Here is a 24,065-nt window from a genome sequence, read left to right as displayed (position 1 = left end):
TAAACACACTACTACTAGTAATACAATACATTATAAACATACTACTACTAGTAATACAATACATTATAAAACATATTATAAACATACTACTACTAGCAATACAATACATTATAAACATACTACTACTAGTAATACAATACATTATAAACATACTACTACTAGCAATACAATACATTATAAACATACTACTACTAGTAATACAATACATTATAAACACACTACTACTAGCAATACAATACATTATGAAACCTACTACTACTAGTAATACAATACATTATAAACACACTACTACTAGTAATACAATACATTATAAAACATACTACTACTAGCAATACAATACATTATAAACATACTACTACTAGTAATACAATACATTATAAACATACTACTACTAGCAATACAATACATTATAAACATACTACTACTAGTAATACAATACATTATAAACACACTACTACAAGTAATACAACACATTATAAACATACTACTACTAGTAATACAATACATTATAAACATACTACTACTAGTAATACAATACAATATAAAACACATTATAAACACACTACTACTAGTAATACAATACATTATAAACACACTACTACTAGTAATACAATACATTATAAAACACACTACTACTAGTAATACAACACATTATAAACACACTACTACTAGTAATACAATACATTATAAACATACTACTACTAGTAATACAATACATTATAAACACACTACTACTAGTAATACAATACATTATAAAACACACTACTACTAGTAATACAACACATTATAAACATACTACTACTAGTAATACAATACATTATAAAACACACTACTACTAGTAATACAATACATTATAAAACATACTACTACTAGTAATACAATACATTATAAACACACTACTACTAGTAATACAATACATTATAAACATACTACTACTAGTAATACAACACATTATAAACATACTACTACTAGTAATACAATACATTATAAACATACTACTACTAGTAATACAACACATTATAAAACACATTATAAAACATACTACTACTAGTAATACAACACATTATAAACATACTACTACTAGTAATACAATACATTATAAACATACTACTACTAGTAATACAACACATTATAAAACACATTATAAAACATACTACTACTAGTAATACAACACATTATAAAACACACTACTACTAGTAATACAGTACATTATAAAACATACATTATAAACATACTACTACTAGTAATACAATACATTATAAACATACTACTACTAGTAATACAATACATTATGAAACATACTACTACTAGTAATACAACACATTATAAACATACTACTACTAGTAATACAATACATTATACAACATACTACTACTAGTAATACAATACATTATAAACATACTACTACTAGTAATACAATACATTATAAAACACACTACTACTAGTAATACAATACATTATAAAACACACTACTACTAGTAATACAATACATTATAAAACACACTACTACTAGTAATACAATACATTATAAACATACTACTACTAGTAATACAATACATTATAAACATACTACTACTAGTAATACAATACATTATAAACATACTACTACTAGTAATACAATACATTATAAACATACTACTAGTAGTAATACAATACATTATAAACATACTACTACTAGTAATACAATACATTATAAACATACTACTACTAGTAATACAATACATTATAAAACACATTATAAACACACTACTACTAGTAATACAATACATTATAAACATACTACTACTAGTAATACAATACATTATAAAACATACTACTACTAGCAATACAATACATTATAAACATACTACTACTAGTAATACAATACATTATAAACATACTACTACTAGCAATACAATACATTATAAACATACTACTACTAGTAATACAATACATTATAAACACACTACTACAAGTAATACAACACATTATAAACATACTACTACTAGCAATACAATACATTATAAACATACTACTACTAGTAATACAATACATTATAAACATACTACTACTAGCAATACAATACATTATAAACATACTACTACTAGTAATACAATACATTATAAACACACTACTACAAGTAATACAACACATTATAAACATACTACTACTAGTAATACAATACATTATAAACATACTACTACTAGTAATACAATACAATATAAAACACATTATAAACACACTACTACTAGTAATACAATACATTATAAACATACTACTACTAGTAATACAATACATTATAAAACATACTACTACTAGTAATACAGTACATAATAAAACATACATTATAAACATACTACTACTAGTAATACAATACATTATAAACATACTACTACTAGTAATACAATACATTATAAACATACTACTACTAGTAATACAATACATTATAAACATACTACTACTAGTAATACAATACAATATAAAACACATTATAAACACACTACTACTAGTAATACAATACATTATAAACATACTACTACTAGTAATACAATACATTATAAACATACTACTACTAGTAATACAATACATTATAAACACACTACTACTAGTAATACAATACATTATAAAACACACTACTACTAGTAATACAACACATTATAAACATACTACTACTAGTAATACAATACATTATAAAACACACTACTACTAGTAATACAATACATTATAAAACATACTACTACTAGTAATACAATACATTATAAACACACTACTACTAGTAATACAATACATTATAAACATACTACTACTAGTAATACAATACATTATAAACATACTACTACTAGTAATACAATACATTATAAAACACATTATAAACCTACTACTACTAGTAATACAACACATTATAAAACACATTATAAAACATACTACTACTAGTAATACAACACATTATAAAACACACTACTACTAGTAATACAGTACATTATAAAACATACATTATAAACATACTACTACTAGTAATACAATACATTATAAACATACTACTACTAGTAATACAATACATTATGAAACATACTACTACTAGTAATACAACACATTATAAACATACTACTACTAGTAATACAATACATTATAAAACATACTACTACTAGTAATACAATACATTATAAACATACTACTACTAGTAATACAATACATTATAAAACACACTACTACTAGTAATACAATACATTATAAAACATACTACTACTAGTAATACAATACATTATAAACATACTACTACTAGTAATACAATACATTATAAACATACTACTACTAGTAATACAATACATTATAAACATACTACTACTAGTAATACAATACATTATAAACATACTACTACTAGTAATACAATACATTATAAACATACTACTAGTAGTAATACAATACATTATAAACATACTACTACTAGTAATACAATACATTATAAACATACTACTACTAGTAATACAATACATTATAAAACACATTATAAACACACTACTACTAGTAATACAATACATTATAAACATACTACTACTAGTAATACAATACATTATAAACACACTACTACTAGTAATACAGTACATTATAAACATACTACTACTAGTAATACAATACATTATAAACATACTACTACTAGTAATACAATACATTATAAAACACATTATAAACACACTACTACTAGTAATACAATACATTATAAACATACTACTACTAGTAATACAATACATTATAAACACACTACTACTAGTAATACAGTAGATTATAAAACATACATTATAAACATACTACTACTAGTAATACAATACATTATAAACATACTACTACTAGTAATACAATACATTATAAAACATACTACTACTAGTAATACAATACATTATAAACATACTACTACTAGTAATACAATACATTATAAACATACTACTACTAGTAATACAATACATTATAAACATACTACTACTAGTAATACAATACATTATAAAACACATTATAAACACACTACTACTAGTAATACAATACATTATAAACATACTACTACTAGTAATACAATACATTATAAACATACTACTACTAGTAATACAATACATTATAAACATACTACTACTAGTAATACAATACATTATAAACATACTACTACTAGTAATACAATACATTATAAACATACTACTACTAGTAATACAATACATTATAAAACACATTATAAACACACTACTACTAGTAATACAATACATTATAAACATACTACTACTAGTAATACAATACATTATAAACACACTACTACTAGTAATACAGTACATTATAAACATACTACTACTAGTAATACAATACATTATAAACATACTACTACTAGTAATACAATACATTATAAAACACATTATAAACACACTACTACTAGTAATACAATACATTATAAACATACTACTACTAGTAATACAATACATTATAAACACACTACTACTAGTAATACAGTAGATTATAAAACATACATTATAAACATACTACTACTAGTAATACAATACATTATAAACACACTACTACTAGTAATACAATACATTATAAAACATACTACTACTAGTAATACAATACATTATAAACATACTACTACTAGTAATACAATACATTATAAACATACTACTACTAGTAATACAATACATTATAAACATACTACTACTAGTAATACAATACATTATAAAACACATTATAAACACACTACTACTAGTAATACAATACATTATAAACATACTACTACTAGTAATACAATACATTATAAACACACTACTACTAGTAATACAGTACATTATAAACATACTACTACTAGTAATACAATACATTATAAACATACTACTACTAGTAATACAATACATTATAAAACACATTATAAACACACTACTACTAGTAATACAATACATTATAAACATACTACTACTAGTAATACAATACATTATAAACACACTACTACTAGTAATACAGTACATTATAAAACATACATTATAAACATACTACTACTAGTAATACAATACATTATAAACACACTACTACTAGTAATACAATACATTATAAAACATACTACTACTAGTAATACAATACATTATAAACATACTACTACTAGTAATACAATACATTATAAAACATACTACTACTAGTAATACAACACATTATAAACATACTACTACTAGTAATACAATACATTATAAAACATACTACTACTAGTAATACAATACATTATAAAACATACTACTACTAGTAATACAATACATTATAAACATACTACTACTAGTAATACAATACATTATAAACATACTACTACTAGTAATACAATACATTATAAAACACATTATAGAACATACTACTACTAGTAATACAATACATTATAAACATACTACTACTAGTAATACAATACATTATAAACACACTACTACTAGTAATACAATACATTATAAACATACTACTACTAGTAATACAACACATTATAAAACATACGACTACTAGTAATACAATACATTATAAAACACATTATAAACATACTACTACTAGTAATACAATACATTATAAACATACTACTACTAGTAATACAACACATTATAAAACACATTATAAACATACTACTACTAGTAATACAATACATTATAAACATACTACTACTAGTAATACAATACATTATAAACATACTACTACTATTAATACAGTACATAATAAAACATACATTATAAACATACTACTACTAGTAATACAATACATTATAAACACACTACTACTAGTAATACAATACATTATAAACATACTACTACTAGTAATACAATACATTATAAACACACTACTACTAGTAATACAATACATTATAAACATACTACTACTAGTAATACAATACATTATAAACATACTACTACTAGTAATACAATACATTATAAACATACTACTACTAGTAATACAATACATTATAAACATACTACTACTAGTAATACAATACATTATAAAACACATTATATTCACACTACTACTAGTAATACAATACATTATAAACATACTACTACTAGTAATACAATACATTATAAACACACTACTACTAGTAATACAGTACATTATAAAACATACATTATAAACATACTACTACTAGTACTACAATACATTATAAACACACTACTACTAGTAATACAATACATTATAAAACATACTACTACTAGTAATACAATACATTATAAACATACTACTACTAGTAATACAATACATTATAAACATACTACTACTTGTAATACAATACATTATAAACATACTACTACTAGTAATACAATACATTATAAAACACATTATAAACACACTACTACTAGTAATACAATACATTATAAACATACTACTACTAGTAATACAATACATTATAAATACACTACTACTAGTAATACAGTACATTATAAACATACTACTACTAGTAATACAATACATTATAAACATACTACTACTAGTAATACAATACATTATAAACACACTACTACTAGTAATACAGTACATTATAAACATACTACTACTAGTAATACAATACATTATAAACATACTACTACTAGTAATACAATACATTATAAAACACATTATAAACACACTACTACTAGTAATACAATACATTATAAACATACTACTACTAGTAATACAATACATTATAAACACACTACTACTAGTAATACAGTACATTATAAAACATACATTATAAACATACTACTACTAGTAATACAATACATTATAAACACACTACTACTAGTAATACAATACATTATAAAACATACTACTACTAGTAATACAATACATTATAAACATACTACTACTAGTAATACAATACATTATAAAACATACTACTACTAGTAATACAACACATTATAAACATACTACTACTAGTAATACAATACATTATAAAACATACTACTACTAGTAATACAATACATTATAAACATACTACTACTAGTAATAAAATACATTATAAACATACTACTACTAGTAATACAATACATTATAAACATACGACTACTAGTAATACAATACATTATAAAACATACTACTACTAGTAATACAATACATTATAAACATACTACTACTAGTAATACAATACATTATAAACATACTACTACTAGTAATACAATACATTATAAACATACTACTACTAGTAATACAATACATTATAAACATACTACTACTAGTAATACAATACATTATAAACATACTACTACTAGCAATACAATACATTATAAACATACTACTACTAGTAATACAATACATTATAAACATACTACTACTAGTAATACAATACATTATAAACATACTACTACTAGTAATACAACACATTATAAAACACATTATAAACATACTACTACTAGTAATACAATACATTATAAACATACTACTACTAGTAATACAACACATTATAAAACACATTATAAACATACTACTACTAGTAATACAATACATTATAAACATACTACTACTATTAATACAGTACATAATAAAACATACATTATAAACATACTACTACTAGTAATACAACACATTATAAAACATACTACTACTAGTAATACAATACATTATAAACACACTACTACTAGTAATACAATACATTATAAACATACTACTACTAGTAATACAATACATTATAAACATACTACTACTAGTAATACAATACATTATAAAACACATTATAAACATACTACTACTAGTAATACAATACATTATAAAACATACTACTACTAGTAATACAATACATTATAAACATACTACTACTAGTAATACAATACATTATAAACATACTACTACTAGTAATACAATACATTATAAAACACATTATAAACATACTACTACTAGCAATACAATACATTATAAACATACTACTACTAGTAATACAATACATTATAAAACACACTACTACTAGTAATACAATACATTATAAACATACTACTACTAGTAATACAATACATTATAAAACACATTATAAACATACTACTACTAGTAATACAATACATTATAAAACATACTACTACTAGCAATACAATACATTATAAACATACTACTACTAGTAATACAATACATTATAAACATACTATTACTAGTAATACAATACATTATAAAACATACTATTACTAGTAATACAATACATTATAAAACACACTACTACTAGTAATACAATACATTATAAACATACTACTACTAGTAATACAATACATTATAAACATACTATTACTAGTAATACAATACATTATAAAACATACTATTACTAGTAATACAATACATTATAAAACACACTACTACTAGTAATACAATACATTATAAACATACTACTACTAGTAATACAATACATTATAAACATACTACTACTAGTAATACAATACATTATAAACACACTACTACTAGTAATACAATACATTATAAACACACTACTACTAGTAATACAATACATTATAAACACACTACTACTAGTAATACAATACATTATAAAACACACTACTACTAGCAATACAATACATTATAAACATACTACTACTAGTAATACAATACATTATAAACACACTACTACTAGTAATACAATATAAACATAATATAAACAATAAACAATATAAACACACTGTGCTGGCCGAGTGTCTGCAGGTTTTCGCTCCTGCCTTGATTAATGAAGTAAGGACACCGGTTGTCTGGGGATTAATTGAAAGGAGAAAAAACAAAACCTGCAGACACTGGGACCTCAATGGAATGAGTTGAAATCAGATTCAAATCAGTTCCACTGCTTTTTTTCCCATTCTCTCTTCTGATAAAGGACTGATTTATACCTGGGACACCAGGTGTGTTAATTATCAGGGACTGATTTAGACCTGGGACACCAGGTGTGCTAATGATCAGGGACTGATTTAGACCTGGGACACCAGGTGTGTTAATGATCAGGGACTGATTTATACCTGGGACACCAGGTGTGCTAATGATCAGGGACTGATTTAGACCTGGGACATCAGGTGTGTTAATGATCAGGGACTGATTTAGACTTGGGACACCAGGTGTGCTAATGATCAGGGACTGATTTAGACCTGGGACATCAGGTGTGTTAATGATCAGGGACTGATTTAGACTTGGGACACCAGGTGTGCTAATGATCAGGGACTGATTTAGACCTGGGACATCAGGTGTGTTAATGATCAGGGACTGATTTAGACCTGGGACACCAGGTGTGTTAATGATCAGGGACTGATTTAGACCTGGGACACCAGGTGTGTTAATGATCAGGGACTGATTTAGACCTGGGACATCAGGTGTGTTAATGATCAGGGACTGATTTAGACCTGGGACACCAGGTGTGTTAATGATCAGGGACTGATTTAGACCTGGGACACCAGGTGTGTTAATGATCAGGGACTGATTTAGACCTGGGACATCAGGTGTGTTAATGATCAGGGACTGATTTAGACCTGGGACACCAGGTGTGTTAATGATCAGGGACTGATTTAGATCTGGGACACCAGGTGTGCTAATGATCAGGGACTGATTTAGACCTGGGACATCAGGTGTGTTAATGATCAGGGACTGATTTAGACCTGGGACACCAGGTGTGTTAATGATCAGGGACTGATTTAGACCTGGGACACCAGGTGTGTTAATGATCAGGGACTGATTTAGACCTGGGACACCAGGTGTGTTAATGATCAGGGACTGATTTAGACCTGGGACACCAGGTGTGTTAATGATCAGAGACTGATTTAGACCTGGGACACCAGGTGTGTTAATGATCAGGGACTGATTTATACCTGGGACACCAGGTGTGTTAATGATCAGGGACTGACTGATTTATACCTGGGACACCAGGTGTGTTAATGATCACGGACTGATTTAGACCTGGGACACCAGGTGTGTTAATGATCAGGGACTGATTTAGACCTGGGACACCAGTTGAGAGTAATTCATTATCAGGTAGAACAGAAAACCAGCAGTACTCTGGACCTTGTAGGGTAAGATTCAAATGTAGATTGGTCGCCAGGTGGCAGGTAACCAGATGGCAGGTAACCAGGTGCCAGGTAACCAGGTGCCAGGTAGCCAGGTGGCAGGTAACCAGGTGCCAGGTAGTCAGGTAACAGGTAACCAGATGCCAGGTAGCCAGATGGCAGGTAACCAGGTGCCAGGTAGCCAGATGGCAGGTAACCAGGTGCCAGGTAGCCAGATGGCAGGTAAACAGGTGCCAGGTAGCCAGATGGCAGGTAACCAGGTGCCAGGTAGCCAGATGGCAGGTAACCCAGCGGTTAGAGTAATCGAAAGGTTGCTCATTTGAATCCTGAAGCCAACAAGGTGAGAAATCTGTCGATGTGCACTTGAGCAAGGCACCTAACCCTTAGTGCTCCAGGGGCACTGGACAACGGTGACCCTGGCCGTGACCCCACTCTCTGAGGGTTTCTCAGGGGGAGTTGGGATATGCAATAAACACGTGTATAATACACATTTGTTAAATACAGTTGAAGTCAGAAGTTTACATACACCTTAGCCAAATACATTCAAACTCAGTTTTTCACAATTCCTGACATTTAATCCTAGTACAAATTCCCTGTCTTAGGTGAGTTAGGATCATCACTTTATTTTAAGAATGTGAAATGTCAGAATAATAGTAGGGAGATTGATTTATTTCAGCATATTTCCAGTGGGTCAGAAGTTTACATACACTCAATTAGTATTTGGTAGCATTGCCTTTAAATTGTTTAACTTGGGTCAATCGTTTTGGGTAGCCTTCCACAAGCTTCCCACAATAAGTTGGGTGAATTTTGGCCCATTCCTCCTGACAGAGCTGGTGTAACTGTCAGGTTTATGGGCCTCCTTGCTCGCACAAGCTTTTTCAATTTCTGCCCAAAATGTTTCTATAGGATTGAGGTCAGGGCTTTGTGATGGCCATCTATTTTGTGAAATGCACCAGTCCCTCCTGCAGCAAAGCACCCCCACAACATGATGCTGCCACCCCCGTGCTTCACGGTTGGGATGGTGTTCTTCGGCTTGCAAGCCTCCCTCTTTTTCCTCCAAACATAACGATGGTCATTATGGCCAAACAGTTCTATTTTTGTTTCATCAGACCAGAGGACATTTCTCCAAAAAGTACGATCTTTGTCCCCATGTGCAGTTACAAACCGTAGTCTGGCTTTTTTATGGCGGTTTTGGAGCTGTGGCTTCTTCCTTGCTGAGCGGCCTTTCAGGTTATGTCGATATAGGCCTTGTTTTACTGTGGATATAGATACTTTTGTACCTGTTTCCTCCAGCATCTTCACAAGGTCCTTTGCTGCTGTTCTGGGATTGATTTGCACTTTTCACACCAAAGTACGTTCATCTCTAGGAGACAGAACGCGTCTCCTTCCTGAGCGGTATGACGACTTTGTGGTCCCATGGTGTTTATACTTGTGTACTATTGTTTGTACAGATGAACGTGGCATCTTCAGGCGTTTTCTTCTGAGATCTTGGCTGATTTCTTTTGATTTTCCCATGATGTCGACAAAGAGGCACTGAGTTTGAAGGTAGGCCTTGAAATACATCCACAGGTACACCTCCAATTGACTCAAATGGTGTCAATTAGCCTATCAGAAGCTTCTAAAGCCATGACACCATTTTCTGGAATTTTCCAAGCTGTTTAAAGGCACAGTCAACTTAGTGTATGTAAACTTCTGACCCACTGGAATTCTGATACAGTGAATTATAAGTGAAATCATGTGTAAATAATTGTTGGAAAAATTACTTGTGTCATGAACAAAGTAGATGTCCTAACCGACTTGCCAAGACTATAGTTTATCAACAAGAAATTTGTGGAGTGGTTGAAAAACGAGTTTTAATGACTCCAACCTGAGTGTGTGTAAACTTCCGACTTCAACTGTAGGACAAATGAAAGCACTCATCAAATGATGTTTTTCTGTACCTTCCTGGGTACAGCTCCCAAACAGTCTCTCTCGTCACTACCATCCAGACAGTCCTCCTGGCCATCACAGTGCCACGTCTCGAAGATACACAGGTTGGTGCCACAGTGGAAGTTACCCGGCTGGCAGTCAAAACAGTTCTTCTCATCAGAACCGTCTGAGCACTGGAACAGATGAATGAATGAGAGATACTGCTGTATATTCACAATCAAAACAGTTCTTCTCATCAGAACCGTCTGGGTACTGGAACGGGTGAATGAATGAATGAATGAAAGATACTGCTGTATATTCACAATCAAAACAGTTCTTCCCATCAGAACCGTCTGGGTACTGGAACGGATGAATGAATGAGAGATACTGCTGTATATTTACAATCAAAACAGTTCTTCTCATCAGAACCGTCTGGACACTGGAACGGATGAATGAATGAGAGATACTGCTGTATATTTACAATCAAAACAGTTCTTCCCATCAGAACCGTCTGGACACTGGAACGGATGAATGAATGAGAGATACTGCTGTATATTTACAATCAAAACAGTTCTTCCCATCAGAACCGTCTGGACACTGGAACGGATGAATGAATGAGAGATACTGCTGTATATTTACAATCAAAACAGTTCTTCCCATCAGAACCGTCTGGACACTGGAACGGATGAATGAATGAGAGATACTGCTGTATATTTACAATCAAAACAGTTCTTCCCATCAGAACCGTCTGGACACTGGAACGGATGAACAGATGAATGAATGAGAGATACTGCTGTATATTTATGATCAGCATGTTGTCTTCCTCAGTGTGTATATTATATTATATTGATCAGTATGTTGTCTTCCTCAGTGTGTATATTATATTATATTGATCAGTATGTTGTCTTCCTCAGTGTGTATATTATATTATATTGATCAGTATGTTGTCTTCCTCAGTGTGTATATTATATTATATTGATCAGTATGTTGTCTTCCTCAGTGTGTATATTATATTATATTGATCAGTATGTTGTCTTCCTCAGTGTGTATATTATATTATATTGATCAGCATGTTGTCTTCCTCAGTGTGTATATTATATTATATTGATCAGCATGTTGTCTTCCTCAGTGTGTATATTATATTATATTGATCAGTATGTTGTCTTCCTCAGTGTGTATATTATATTGATCAGTATGTTGTCTTCCTCAGTGTGTATATTATATTATATTGATCAGCATGTTGTCTTCCTCAGTGTGTATATTATATTATATTGATCAGTATGTTGTCTTCCTCAGTGTGTATATTATATTATATTGATCAGTATGTTGTCTTCCTCAGTGTGTATATTATATTATATTGATCAGTATGTTGTCTTCCTCAGTGTGTATATTATATTATATTGATCAGCATGTTGTCTTCCTCAGTGTGTATATTATATTATATTGATCAGTATGTTGTCTTCCTCAGTGTGTATATTATATTATATTGATCAGCATGTTGTCTTCCTCAGTGTGTATATTATATTATATTGATCAGCATGTTGTCTTCCTCAGTGTGTATATTATATTATATTGATCAGTATGTTGTCTTCCTCAGTGTGTATATTATATTGATCAGCATGTTGTCTTCCTCAGTGTGTATATTATATTATATTGATCAGTATGTTGTCTTCCTCAGTGTGTATATTATATTGATCAGCATGTTGTCTTCCTCAGTGTGTATATTATATTATATTGATCAGTATGTTGTCTTCCTCAGTGTGTATATTATATTATATTGATCAGCATGTTGTCTTCCTCAGTGTGTATATTATATTATATTGATCAGTATGTTGTCTTCCTCAGTGTGTATATTATATTATATTGATCAGCATGTTGTCTTCCTCAGTGTGTATATTATATTATATTGATCAGTATGTTGTCTTCCTCAGTGTGTATATTATATTGATCAGTATGTTGTCTTCCTCAGTGTGTATATTATATTATATTGATCAGTATGTTGTCTTCCTCAGTGTGTATATTATATTATATTGATCAGCATGTTGTCTTCCTCAGTGTGTATATTATATTATATTGATCAGTATGTTGTCTTCCTCAGTGTGTATATTATATTGATCAGTATGTTGTCTTCCTCAGTGTGTATATTATATTATATTGATCAGTATGTTGTCTTCCTCAGTGTGTATATTATATTGATCAGTATGTTGTCTTCCTCAGTGTGTATATTATATTATATTGATCAGCATGTTGTCTTCCTCAGTGTGTATATTATATTATATTGATCAGCATGTTGTCTTCCTCAGTGTGTATATTATATTATAGTGATCAGTATGTTGTCTTCCTCAGTGTGTATATTATATTGATCAGTATGTTGTCTTCCTCAGTGTGTATATTATATTATATTGATCAGTATGTTGTCTTCCTCAGTGTGTATATTATATTATATTGATCAGTATGTTGTCTTCCTCAGTGTGTATATTATATTATATTGATCAGTATGTTGTCTTCCTCAGTGTGTATATTATATTATATTGATCAGTATGTTGTCTTCCTCAGTGTGTATATTATATTATATTGATCAGTATGTTGTCTTCCTCAGTGTGTATATTATATTGATCAGTATGTTGTCTTCCTCAGTGTGTATATTATATTATATTGATCAGTATGTTGTCTTCCTCAGTGTGTATATTATATTATATTGATCAGCATGTTGTCTTCCTCAGTGTGTATATTATATTATATTGATCAGTATGTTGTCTTCCTCAGTGTGTATATTATATTGATCAGCATGTTGTCTTCCTCAGTGTGTATATTATATTATATTGATCAGCATGTTGTCTTCCTCAGTGTGTATATTATATTATATTGATCAGTATGTTGTCTTCCTCAGTGTGTATATTATATTATATTGATCAGTATGTTGTCTTCCTCAGTGTGTATATTATATTATATTGATCAGCATGTTGTCTTCCTCAGTGTGTAGATTATATTGATCAGCATGTTGTCTTCCTCAGTGTGTATATTATATTATATTGATCAGTATGTTGTCTTCCTCAGTGTGTATATTATATTGATCAGTATGTTGTCTTCCTCAGTGTGTATATTATATTATATTGATCAGTATGTTGTCTTCCTCAGTGTGTATATTATATTGATCAGTATGTTGTCTTCCTCAGTGTGTATATTATATTATATTGATCAGTATGTTGTCTTCCTCAGTGTGTATATTATATTGATCAGTATGTTGTCTTCCTCAGTGTGTATATTATATTGATCAGCATGTTGTCTTCCTCAGTGTGTATATTATATTATATTGATCAGTATGTTGTCTTCCTCAGTGTGTATATTATATTATATTGATCAGTATGTTGTCTTCCTCAGTGTGTATATTATATTATATTGATCAGTATGTTGTCTTCCTCAGTGTGTATATTATATTATATTGATCAGCATGTTGTCTTCCTCAGTGTGTATATTATATTATATTGATCAGCATGTTGTCTTCCTCAGTGTGTATATTATATTATATTGATCAGTATGTTGTCTTCCTCAGTGTGTATATTATATTATATTGATCAGTATGTTGTCTTCCTCAGTGTGTAGATTAGATTGATCAGTATGTTGTCTTCCTCAGTGTGTATATTATATTGATCAGCATGTTGTCTTCCTCAGTGTGTATATTATATTATATTGATCAGTATGTTGTCTTCCTCAGTGTGTATATTATATTATATTGATCAGTATGTTGTCTTCCTCAGTGTGTATATTATATTATATTGATCAGTATGTTGTCTTCCTCAGTGTGTATATTATATTGATCAGTATGTTGTCTTCCTCAGTGTGTATATTATATTATATTGATCAGCATGTTGTCTTCCTCAGTGTGTATATTATATTATATTGATCAGTATGTTGTCTTCCTCAGTGTGTATATTATATTATATTGATCAGTATGTTGTCTTCCTCAGTGTGTATATTATATTATATTGATCAGTATGTTGTCTTCCTCAGTGTGTATATTATATTGATCAGTATGTTGTCTTCCTCAGTGTGTATATTATATTATATTGATCAGTATGTTGTCTTCCTCAGTGTGTATATTATATTATATTGATCAGTATGTTGTCTTCCTCAGTGTGTATATTATATTGATCAGCATGTTGTCTTCCTCAGTGTGTATATTATATTATATTGATCAGTGTGTTGTCTTCCCCAGTGTGTATATTATATTGATCAGCATGTTGTCTTCCTCAGTGTGTATATTATATTATATTGATCAGTATGTTGTCTTCCTCAGTGTGTATATTATATTGATCAGTATGTTGTCTTCCTCAGTGTGTATATTATATTATATTGATCAGTATGTTGTCTTCCTCAGTGTGTATATTATATTGATCAGTATGTTGTCTTCCTCAGTGTGTATATTATATTATATTGATCAGTATGTTGTCTTCCTCAGTGTGTATATTATATTATATTGATCAGTATGTTGTCTTCCTCAGTGTGTATATTATATTATATTGATCAGTATGTTGTCTTCCTCAGTGTGTATATTATATTATATTGATCAGCATGTTGTCTTCCTCAGTGTGTATATTATATTGATCAGTATGTTGTCTTCCTCAGTGTGTATATTATATTATATTGATCAGTATGTTGTCTTCCTCAGTGTGTATATTATATTATATTGATCAGTATGTTGTCTTCCTCAGTGTGTATATTATATTATATTGATCAGCATGTTGTCTTCCTCAGTGTGTATATTATATTATATTGATCAGTATGTTGTCTTCCTCAGTGTGTATATTATATTATATTGATCAGCATGTTGTCTTCCTCAGTGTGTATATTATATTATATTGATCAGCATGTTGTCCTCCTCAGTGTGTATATTATATTATATTGATCAGTATGTTGTCTTCCTCAGTGTGTATATTATATTATATTGATCAGTATGTTGTCTTCCTCAGTGTGTATATTATATTGATCAGCATGTTGTCTTCCTCAGTGTGTATATTATATTATATTGATCAGTATGTTGTCTTCCTCAGTGTGTATATTATATTATATTGATCAGCATGTTGTCTTCCTCAGTGTGTATATTATATTATATTGATCAGCATGTTGTCTTCCTCAGTGTGTATATTATATTGATCAGTATGTTGTCTTCCTCAGTGTGTATATTATATTATATTGATCAGTATGTTGTCTTCCTCAGTGTGTATATTATATTATATTGATCAGCATGTTGTCTTCCTCAGTGTGTATATTATATTATATTGATCAGTATGTTGTCTTCCTCAGTGTGTATATTATATTATATTGATCAGCATGTTGTCTTCCTCAGTGTGTATATTATATTATATTGATCAGCATGTTGTCTTCCTCAGTGTGTATATTATATTATATTGATCAGTATGTTGTCTTCCTCAGTGTGTATATTATATTATATTGATCAGCATGTTGTCTTCCTCAGTGTGTATATTATATTATATTGATCAGTATGTTGTCTTCCTCAGTGTGTATATTATATTATATTGATCAGTATGTTGTCTTCCTCAGTGTGTATATTATATTATATTGATCAGTATGTTGTCTTCCTCAGTGTGTATATTATATTGATCAGCATGTTGTCTTCCTCAGTGTGTATATTATATTGATCAGCATGTTGTCTTCCTCAGTGTGTATATTATATTGATCAGTGTGTTGTCTTCCTCAGTGTGTATATTATATTATATTGATCAGCATGTTGTCTTCCTCAGTGTGTATATTATATTATATTGATCAGTATGTTGTCTTCCTCAGTGTGTATATTATATTGATCAGTATGTTGTCTTCCTCAGTGTGTATATTATATTATATTGATCAGCATGTTGTCTTCCTCAGTGTGTATATTATATTATATTGATCAGTATGTTGTCTTCCTCAGTGTGTATATTATATTATATTGATCAGCATGTTGTCTTCCTCAGTGTGTATATTATATTGATCAGTATGTTGTCTTCCTCAGTGTGTATATTATATTATATTGATCAGCATGTTGTCTTCCTCAGTGTGTATATTATATTATATTGATCAGTATGTTGTCTTCCTCAGTGTGTATATTATATTATATTGATCAGTATGTTGTCTTCCTCAGTGTGTATATTATATTATATTGATCAGCATGTTGTCTTCCTCAGTGTGTATATTATATTATATTGATCAGTATGTTGTCTTCCTCAGTGTGTATATTATATTATAGTGATCAGTATGTTGTCTTCCTCAGTGTGTATATTATATTGATCAGTATGTTGTCTTCCTCAGTGTGTATATTATATTATATTGATCAGCATGTTGTCTTCCTCAGTGTGTATATTATATTATATTGATCAGTATGTTGTCTTCCTCAGTGTGTATATTATATTATATTGATCAGCATGTTGTCTTCCTCAGTGTGTATATTATATTATATTGATCAGTATGTTGTCTTCCTCAGTGTGTATATTATATTATATTGATCAGCATGTTGTCTTCCTCAGTGTGTATATTATATTATATTGATCAGTATGTTGTCTTCCTCAGTGTGTATATTATATTATATTGATCAGTATGTTGTCTTCCTCAGTGTGTATATTATATTGATCAGTATGTTGTCTTCCTCAGTGTGTATATTATATTATATTGATCAGTATGTTGTCTTCCTCAGTGTGTATATTATATTATATTGATCAGCATGTTGTCTTCCTCAGTGTGTATATTATATTATATTGATCAGTATGTTGTCTTCCTCAGTGTGTATATTATATTATATTGATCAGTATGTTGTCTTCCTCAGTGTGTATATTATATTATATTGATCAGCATGTTGTCTTCCTCAGTGTGTATATTATATTATATTGATCAGCATGTTGTCTTCCTCAGTGTGTATATTATATTATATTGATCAGTATGTTGTCTTCCTCAGTGTGTATATTATATTGATCAGTATGTTGTCTTCCTCAGTGTGTATATTATATTATATTGATCAGTATGTTGTCTTCCTCAGTGTGTATATTATATTGATCAGCATGTTGTCTTCCTCAGTGTGTATATTATATTATATTGATCAGTATGTTGTCTTCCTCAGTGTGTATATTATATTATATTGATCAGTATGTTGTCTTCCTCAGTGTGTATATTATATTATATTGATCAGTATGTTGTCTTCCTCAGTGTGTATATTATATTGATCAGTATGTTGTCTTCCTCAGTGTGTATATTATATTATATTGATCAGTATGTTGTCTTCCTCAGTGTGTATATTATATTATATTGATCAGTATGTTGTCTTCCTCAGTGTGTATATTATATTATATTGATCAGTATGTTGTCTTCCTCAGTGTGTATATTATATTATATTGATCAGTATGTTGTCTTCCTCAGTGTGTATATTATATTATATTGATCAGTATGTTGTCTTCCTCAGTGTGTATATTATATTGATCAGTATGTTGTCTTCCTCAGTGTGTATATTATATTATATTGATCAGTATGTTGTCTTCCTCAGTGTGTATATTATATTATATTGATCAGTATGTTGTCTTCCTCAGTGTGTATATTATATTATATTGATCAGTATGTTGTCTTCCTCAGTGTGTATATTATATTGATCAGTATGTTGTCTTCCTCAGTGTGTATATTATATTATATTGATCAGTATGTTGTCTTCCTCAGTGTGTATATTATATTATATTGATCAGTATGTTGTCTTCCTCAGTGTGTATATTATATTATATTGATCAGTATGTTGTCTTCCTCAGTGTGTATATTATATTATATTGATCAGCATGTTGTCTTCCTCAGTGTGTATATTATATTATATTGATCAGCATGTTGTCTTCCTCAGTGTGTATATTATATTGATCAGCATGTTGTCTTCCTCAGTGTGTATATTATATTGATCAGCATGTTGTCTTCCTCAGTGTGTATATTATATTATATTGATCAGTATGTTGTCTTCCTCAGTGTGTATATTATATTGATCAGTATGTTGTCTTCCTCAGTGTGTATATTATATTATATTGATCAGTATGTTGTCTTCCTCAGTGTGTATATTATATTGATCAGTATGTTGTCTTCCTCAGTGTGTATATTATATTATATTGATCAGTATGTTGTCTTCCTCAGTGTGTATATTATATTATATTGATCAGTATGTTGTCTTCCTCAGTGTGTATATTATATTATATTGATCAGTATGTTGTCTTCCTCAGTGTGTATATTATATTATATTGATCAGTATGTTGTCTTCCTCAGTGTGTATATTATATTATATTGATCAGTATGTTGTCTTCCTCAGTGTGTATATTATATTGATCAGTATGTTGTCTTCCTCAGTGTGTATATTATATTATATTGATCAGTATGTTGTCTTCCTCAGTGTGTATATTATATTATATTGATCAGTATGTTGTCTTCCTCAGTGTGTATATTATATTATATTGATCAGCATGTTGTCTTCCTCAGTGTGTATATTATATTATATTGATCAGTATGTTGTCTTCCTCAGTGTGTATATTATATTATATTGATCAGCATGTTGTCTTCCTCAGTGTGTATATTATATTATATTGATCAGCATGTTGTCTTCCTCAGTGTGTATATTATATTATATTGATCAGTATGTTGTCTTCCTCAGTGTGTATATTATATTATATTGATCAGTATGTTGTCTTCCTCAGTGTGTATATTATATTATATTGATCAGTATGTTGTCTTCCTCAGTGTGTATATTATATTATATTGATCAGTATGTTGTCTTCCTCAGTGTGTATATTATATTATATTGATCAGTATGTTGTCTTCCTCAGTGTGTATATTATATTGATCAGTATGTTGTCTTCCTCAGTGTGTATATTATATTATATTGATCAGTATGTTGTCTTCCTCAGTGTGTATATTATATTATATTGATCAGTATGTTGTCTTCCTCAGTGTGTATATTATATTATATTGATCAGTATGTTGTCTTCCTCAGTGTGTATATTATATTGATCAGCATGTTGTCTTCCTCAGTGTGTATATTATATTATATTGATCAGTATGTTGTCTTCCTCAGTGTGTATATTATATTGATCAGCATGTTGTCTTCCTCAGTGTGTATATTATATTATATTGATCAGCATGTTGTCTTCCTCAGTGTGTATATTATATTATATTGATCAGTATGTTGTCTTCCTCAGTGTGTATATTATATTATATTGATCAGTATGTTGTCTTCCTCAGTGTGTATATTATATTGATCAGCATGTTGTCTTCCTCAGTGTGTATATTATATTGATCAGCATGTTGTCTTCCTCAGTGTGTATATTATATTATATTGATCAGTATGTTGTCTTCCTCAGTGTGTATATTATATTATATTGATCAGCATGTTGTCTTCCTCAGTGTGTATATTATATTATATTGATCAGCATGTTGTCTTCCTCAGTGTGTATATTATATTGATCAGCATGTTGTCTTCCTCAGTGTGTATATTATATTATATTGATCAGTATGTTGTCTTCCTCAGTGTGTATATTATATTGATCAGTATGTTGTCTTCCTCAGTGTGTATATTATATTATATTGATCAGTATGTTGTCTTCCTCAGTGTGTATATTATATTATATTGATCAGTATGTTGTCTTCCTCAGTGTGTATATTATATTATATTGATCAGTATGTTGTCTTCCTCAGTGTGTATATTATATTGATCAGCATGTTGTCTTCCTCAGTGTGTATATTATATTATATTGATCAGTATGTTGTCTTCCTCAGTGTGTATATTATATTATATTGATCAGCATGTTGTCTTCCTCAGTGTGTATATTATATTATATTGATCAGTATGTTGTCCTCCTCAGTGTGTATATTATATTGATCAGTATGTTGTCTTCCTCAGTGTGTATATTATATTATATTGATCAGTATGTTGTCTTCCTCAGTGTGTATATTATATTGATCAGCATGTTGTCTTCCTCAGTGTGTATATTATATTATATTGATCAGTATGTTGTCTTCCTCAGTGTGTATATTATATTATATTGATCAGTATGTTGTCTTCCTCAGTGTGTATATTATATTATATTGATCAGTATGTTGTCTTCCTCAGTGTGTATATTATATTGATCAGTATGTTGTCTTCCTCAGTGTGTATATTATATTATATTGATCAGTATGTTGTCTTCCTCAGTGTGTATATTATATTATATTGATCAGTATGTTGTCTTCCTCAGTGTGTATATTATATTATATTGATCAGCATGTTGTCTTCCTCAGTGTGTATATTATATTATATTGATCAGCATGTTGTCTTCCTCAGTGTGTATATTATATTATATTGATCAGTATGTTGTCTTCCTCAGTGTGTATATTATATTATATTGATCAGTATGTTGTCTTCCTCAGTGTGTATATTATATTATATTGATCAGTATGTTGTCTTCCTCAGTGTGTATATTATATTATATTGATCAGTATGTTGTCTTCCTCAGTGTGTATATTATATTATATTGATCAGTATGTTGTCTTCCTCAGTGTGTATATTATATTGATCAGCATGTTGTCTTCCTCAGTGTGTATATTATATTATATTGATCAGTATGTTGTCTTCCTCAGTGTGTATATTATATTATATTGATCAGCATGTTGTCTTCCTCAGTGTGTATATTATATTGATCAGCATGTTGTCTTCCTCAGTGTGTATATTATATTGATCAGTATGTTGTCTTCCTCAGTGTGTATATTATATTATATTGATCAGTATGTTGTCTTCCTCAGTGTGTATATTATATTATATTGATCAGTATGTTGTCTTCCTCAGTGTGTATATTATATTATATTGATCAGTATGTTGTCTTCCTCAGTGTGTATATTATATTATATTGATCAGCATGTTGTCTTCCTCAGTGTGTATATTATATTATATTGATCAGTATGTTGTCTTCCTCAGTGTGTATATTATATTATATTGATCAGCATGTTGTCTTCCTCAGTGTGTATATTATATTATATTGATCAGTATGTTGTCTTCCTCAGTGTGTAGATTATATTATATTGATCAGCATGTTGTCTTCCTCAGTGTGTATATTATATTATATTGATCAGTATGTTGTCTTCCTCAGTGTGTATATTATATTATATTGATCAGCATGTTGTCTTCCTCAGTGTGTATATTATATTATAGTGATCAGTATGTTGTCTTCCTCAGTGTGTATATTATATTGATCAGTATGTTGTCTTCCTCAGTGTGTATATTATATTATATTGATCAGCATGTTGTCTTCCTCAGTGTGTATATTATATTATATTGATCAGTATGTTGTCTTCCTCAGTGTGTATATTATATTATATTGATCAGCATGTTGTCTTCCTCAGTGTGTATATTATATTATATTGATCAGTATGTTGTCTTCCTCAGTGTGTATATTATATTATATTGATCAGCATGTTGTCTTCCTCAGTGTGTATATTATATTATATTGATCAGTATGTTGTCTTCCTCAGTGTGTATATTATATTATATTGATCAGTATGTTGTCTTCCTCAGTGTGTATATTATATTATATTGATCAGTATGTTGTCTTCCTCAGTGTGTATATTATATTATATTGATCAGCATGTTGTCTTCCTCAGTGTGTATATTATATTATATTGATCAGTATGTTGTCTTCCTCAGTGTGTATATTATATTATATTGATCAGCATGTTGTCTTCCTCAGTGTGTATATTATATTATATTGATCAGTATGTTGTCTTCCTCAGTGTGTAGATTATATTATATTGATCAGCATGTTGTCTTCCTCAGTGTGTATATTATATTATATTGATCAGTATGTTGTCTTCCTCAGTGTGTATATTATATTATATTGATCAGCATGTTGTCTTCCTCAGTGTGTATATTATATTGATCAGTATGTTGTCTTCCTCAGTGTGTATATTATATTATATTGATCAGCATGTTGTCTTCCTCAGTGTGTATATTATATTATATTGATCAGTATGTTGTCTTCCTCAGTGTGTATATTATATTGATCAGCATGTTGTCTTCCTCAGTGTGTATATTATATTGATCAGTATGTTGTCTTCCTCAGTGTGTATATTATATTATATTGATCAGTATGTTGTCTTCCTCAGTGTGTATATTATATTATATTGATCAGCATGTTGTCTTCCTCAGTGTGTATATTATATTATATT

General features: G+C 29.4%; 1 protein-coding gene across 2 annotated transcripts in view; it reads right to left on the bottom strand.

The window, feature by feature from the left end:
* The window catches only part of LOC110517761 (low-density lipoprotein receptor-related protein 3), a 78,207-nt gene that overhangs the window by 9,207 nt on the left and 44,935 nt on the right, over positions 1 to 24,065 (bottom strand). For both annotated transcript variants that reach the window (XM_036964261.1, XM_036964262.1), the window contains exon 8: positions 11,897 to 12,058. In XM_036964261.1, coding sequence (XP_036820156.1) covers positions 11,897 to 12,058 — 162 coding nt within the window. The remainder of the gene's footprint in view (positions 1 to 11,896; positions 12,059 to 24,065) is intronic.

The sequence above is a fragment of the Oncorhynchus mykiss genome, chromosome 26 (assembly GCF_013265735.2).
Source record: "Oncorhynchus mykiss isolate Arlee chromosome 26, USDA_OmykA_1.1, whole genome shotgun sequence".
Classification (NCBI taxonomy): Eukaryota; Metazoa; Chordata; class Actinopteri; order Salmoniformes; family Salmonidae; genus Oncorhynchus; species Oncorhynchus mykiss.
The sequence above is the reverse complement of the archived record's forward strand: the minus strand, read 5'-3'. Positions and strand labels throughout refer to the sequence as shown.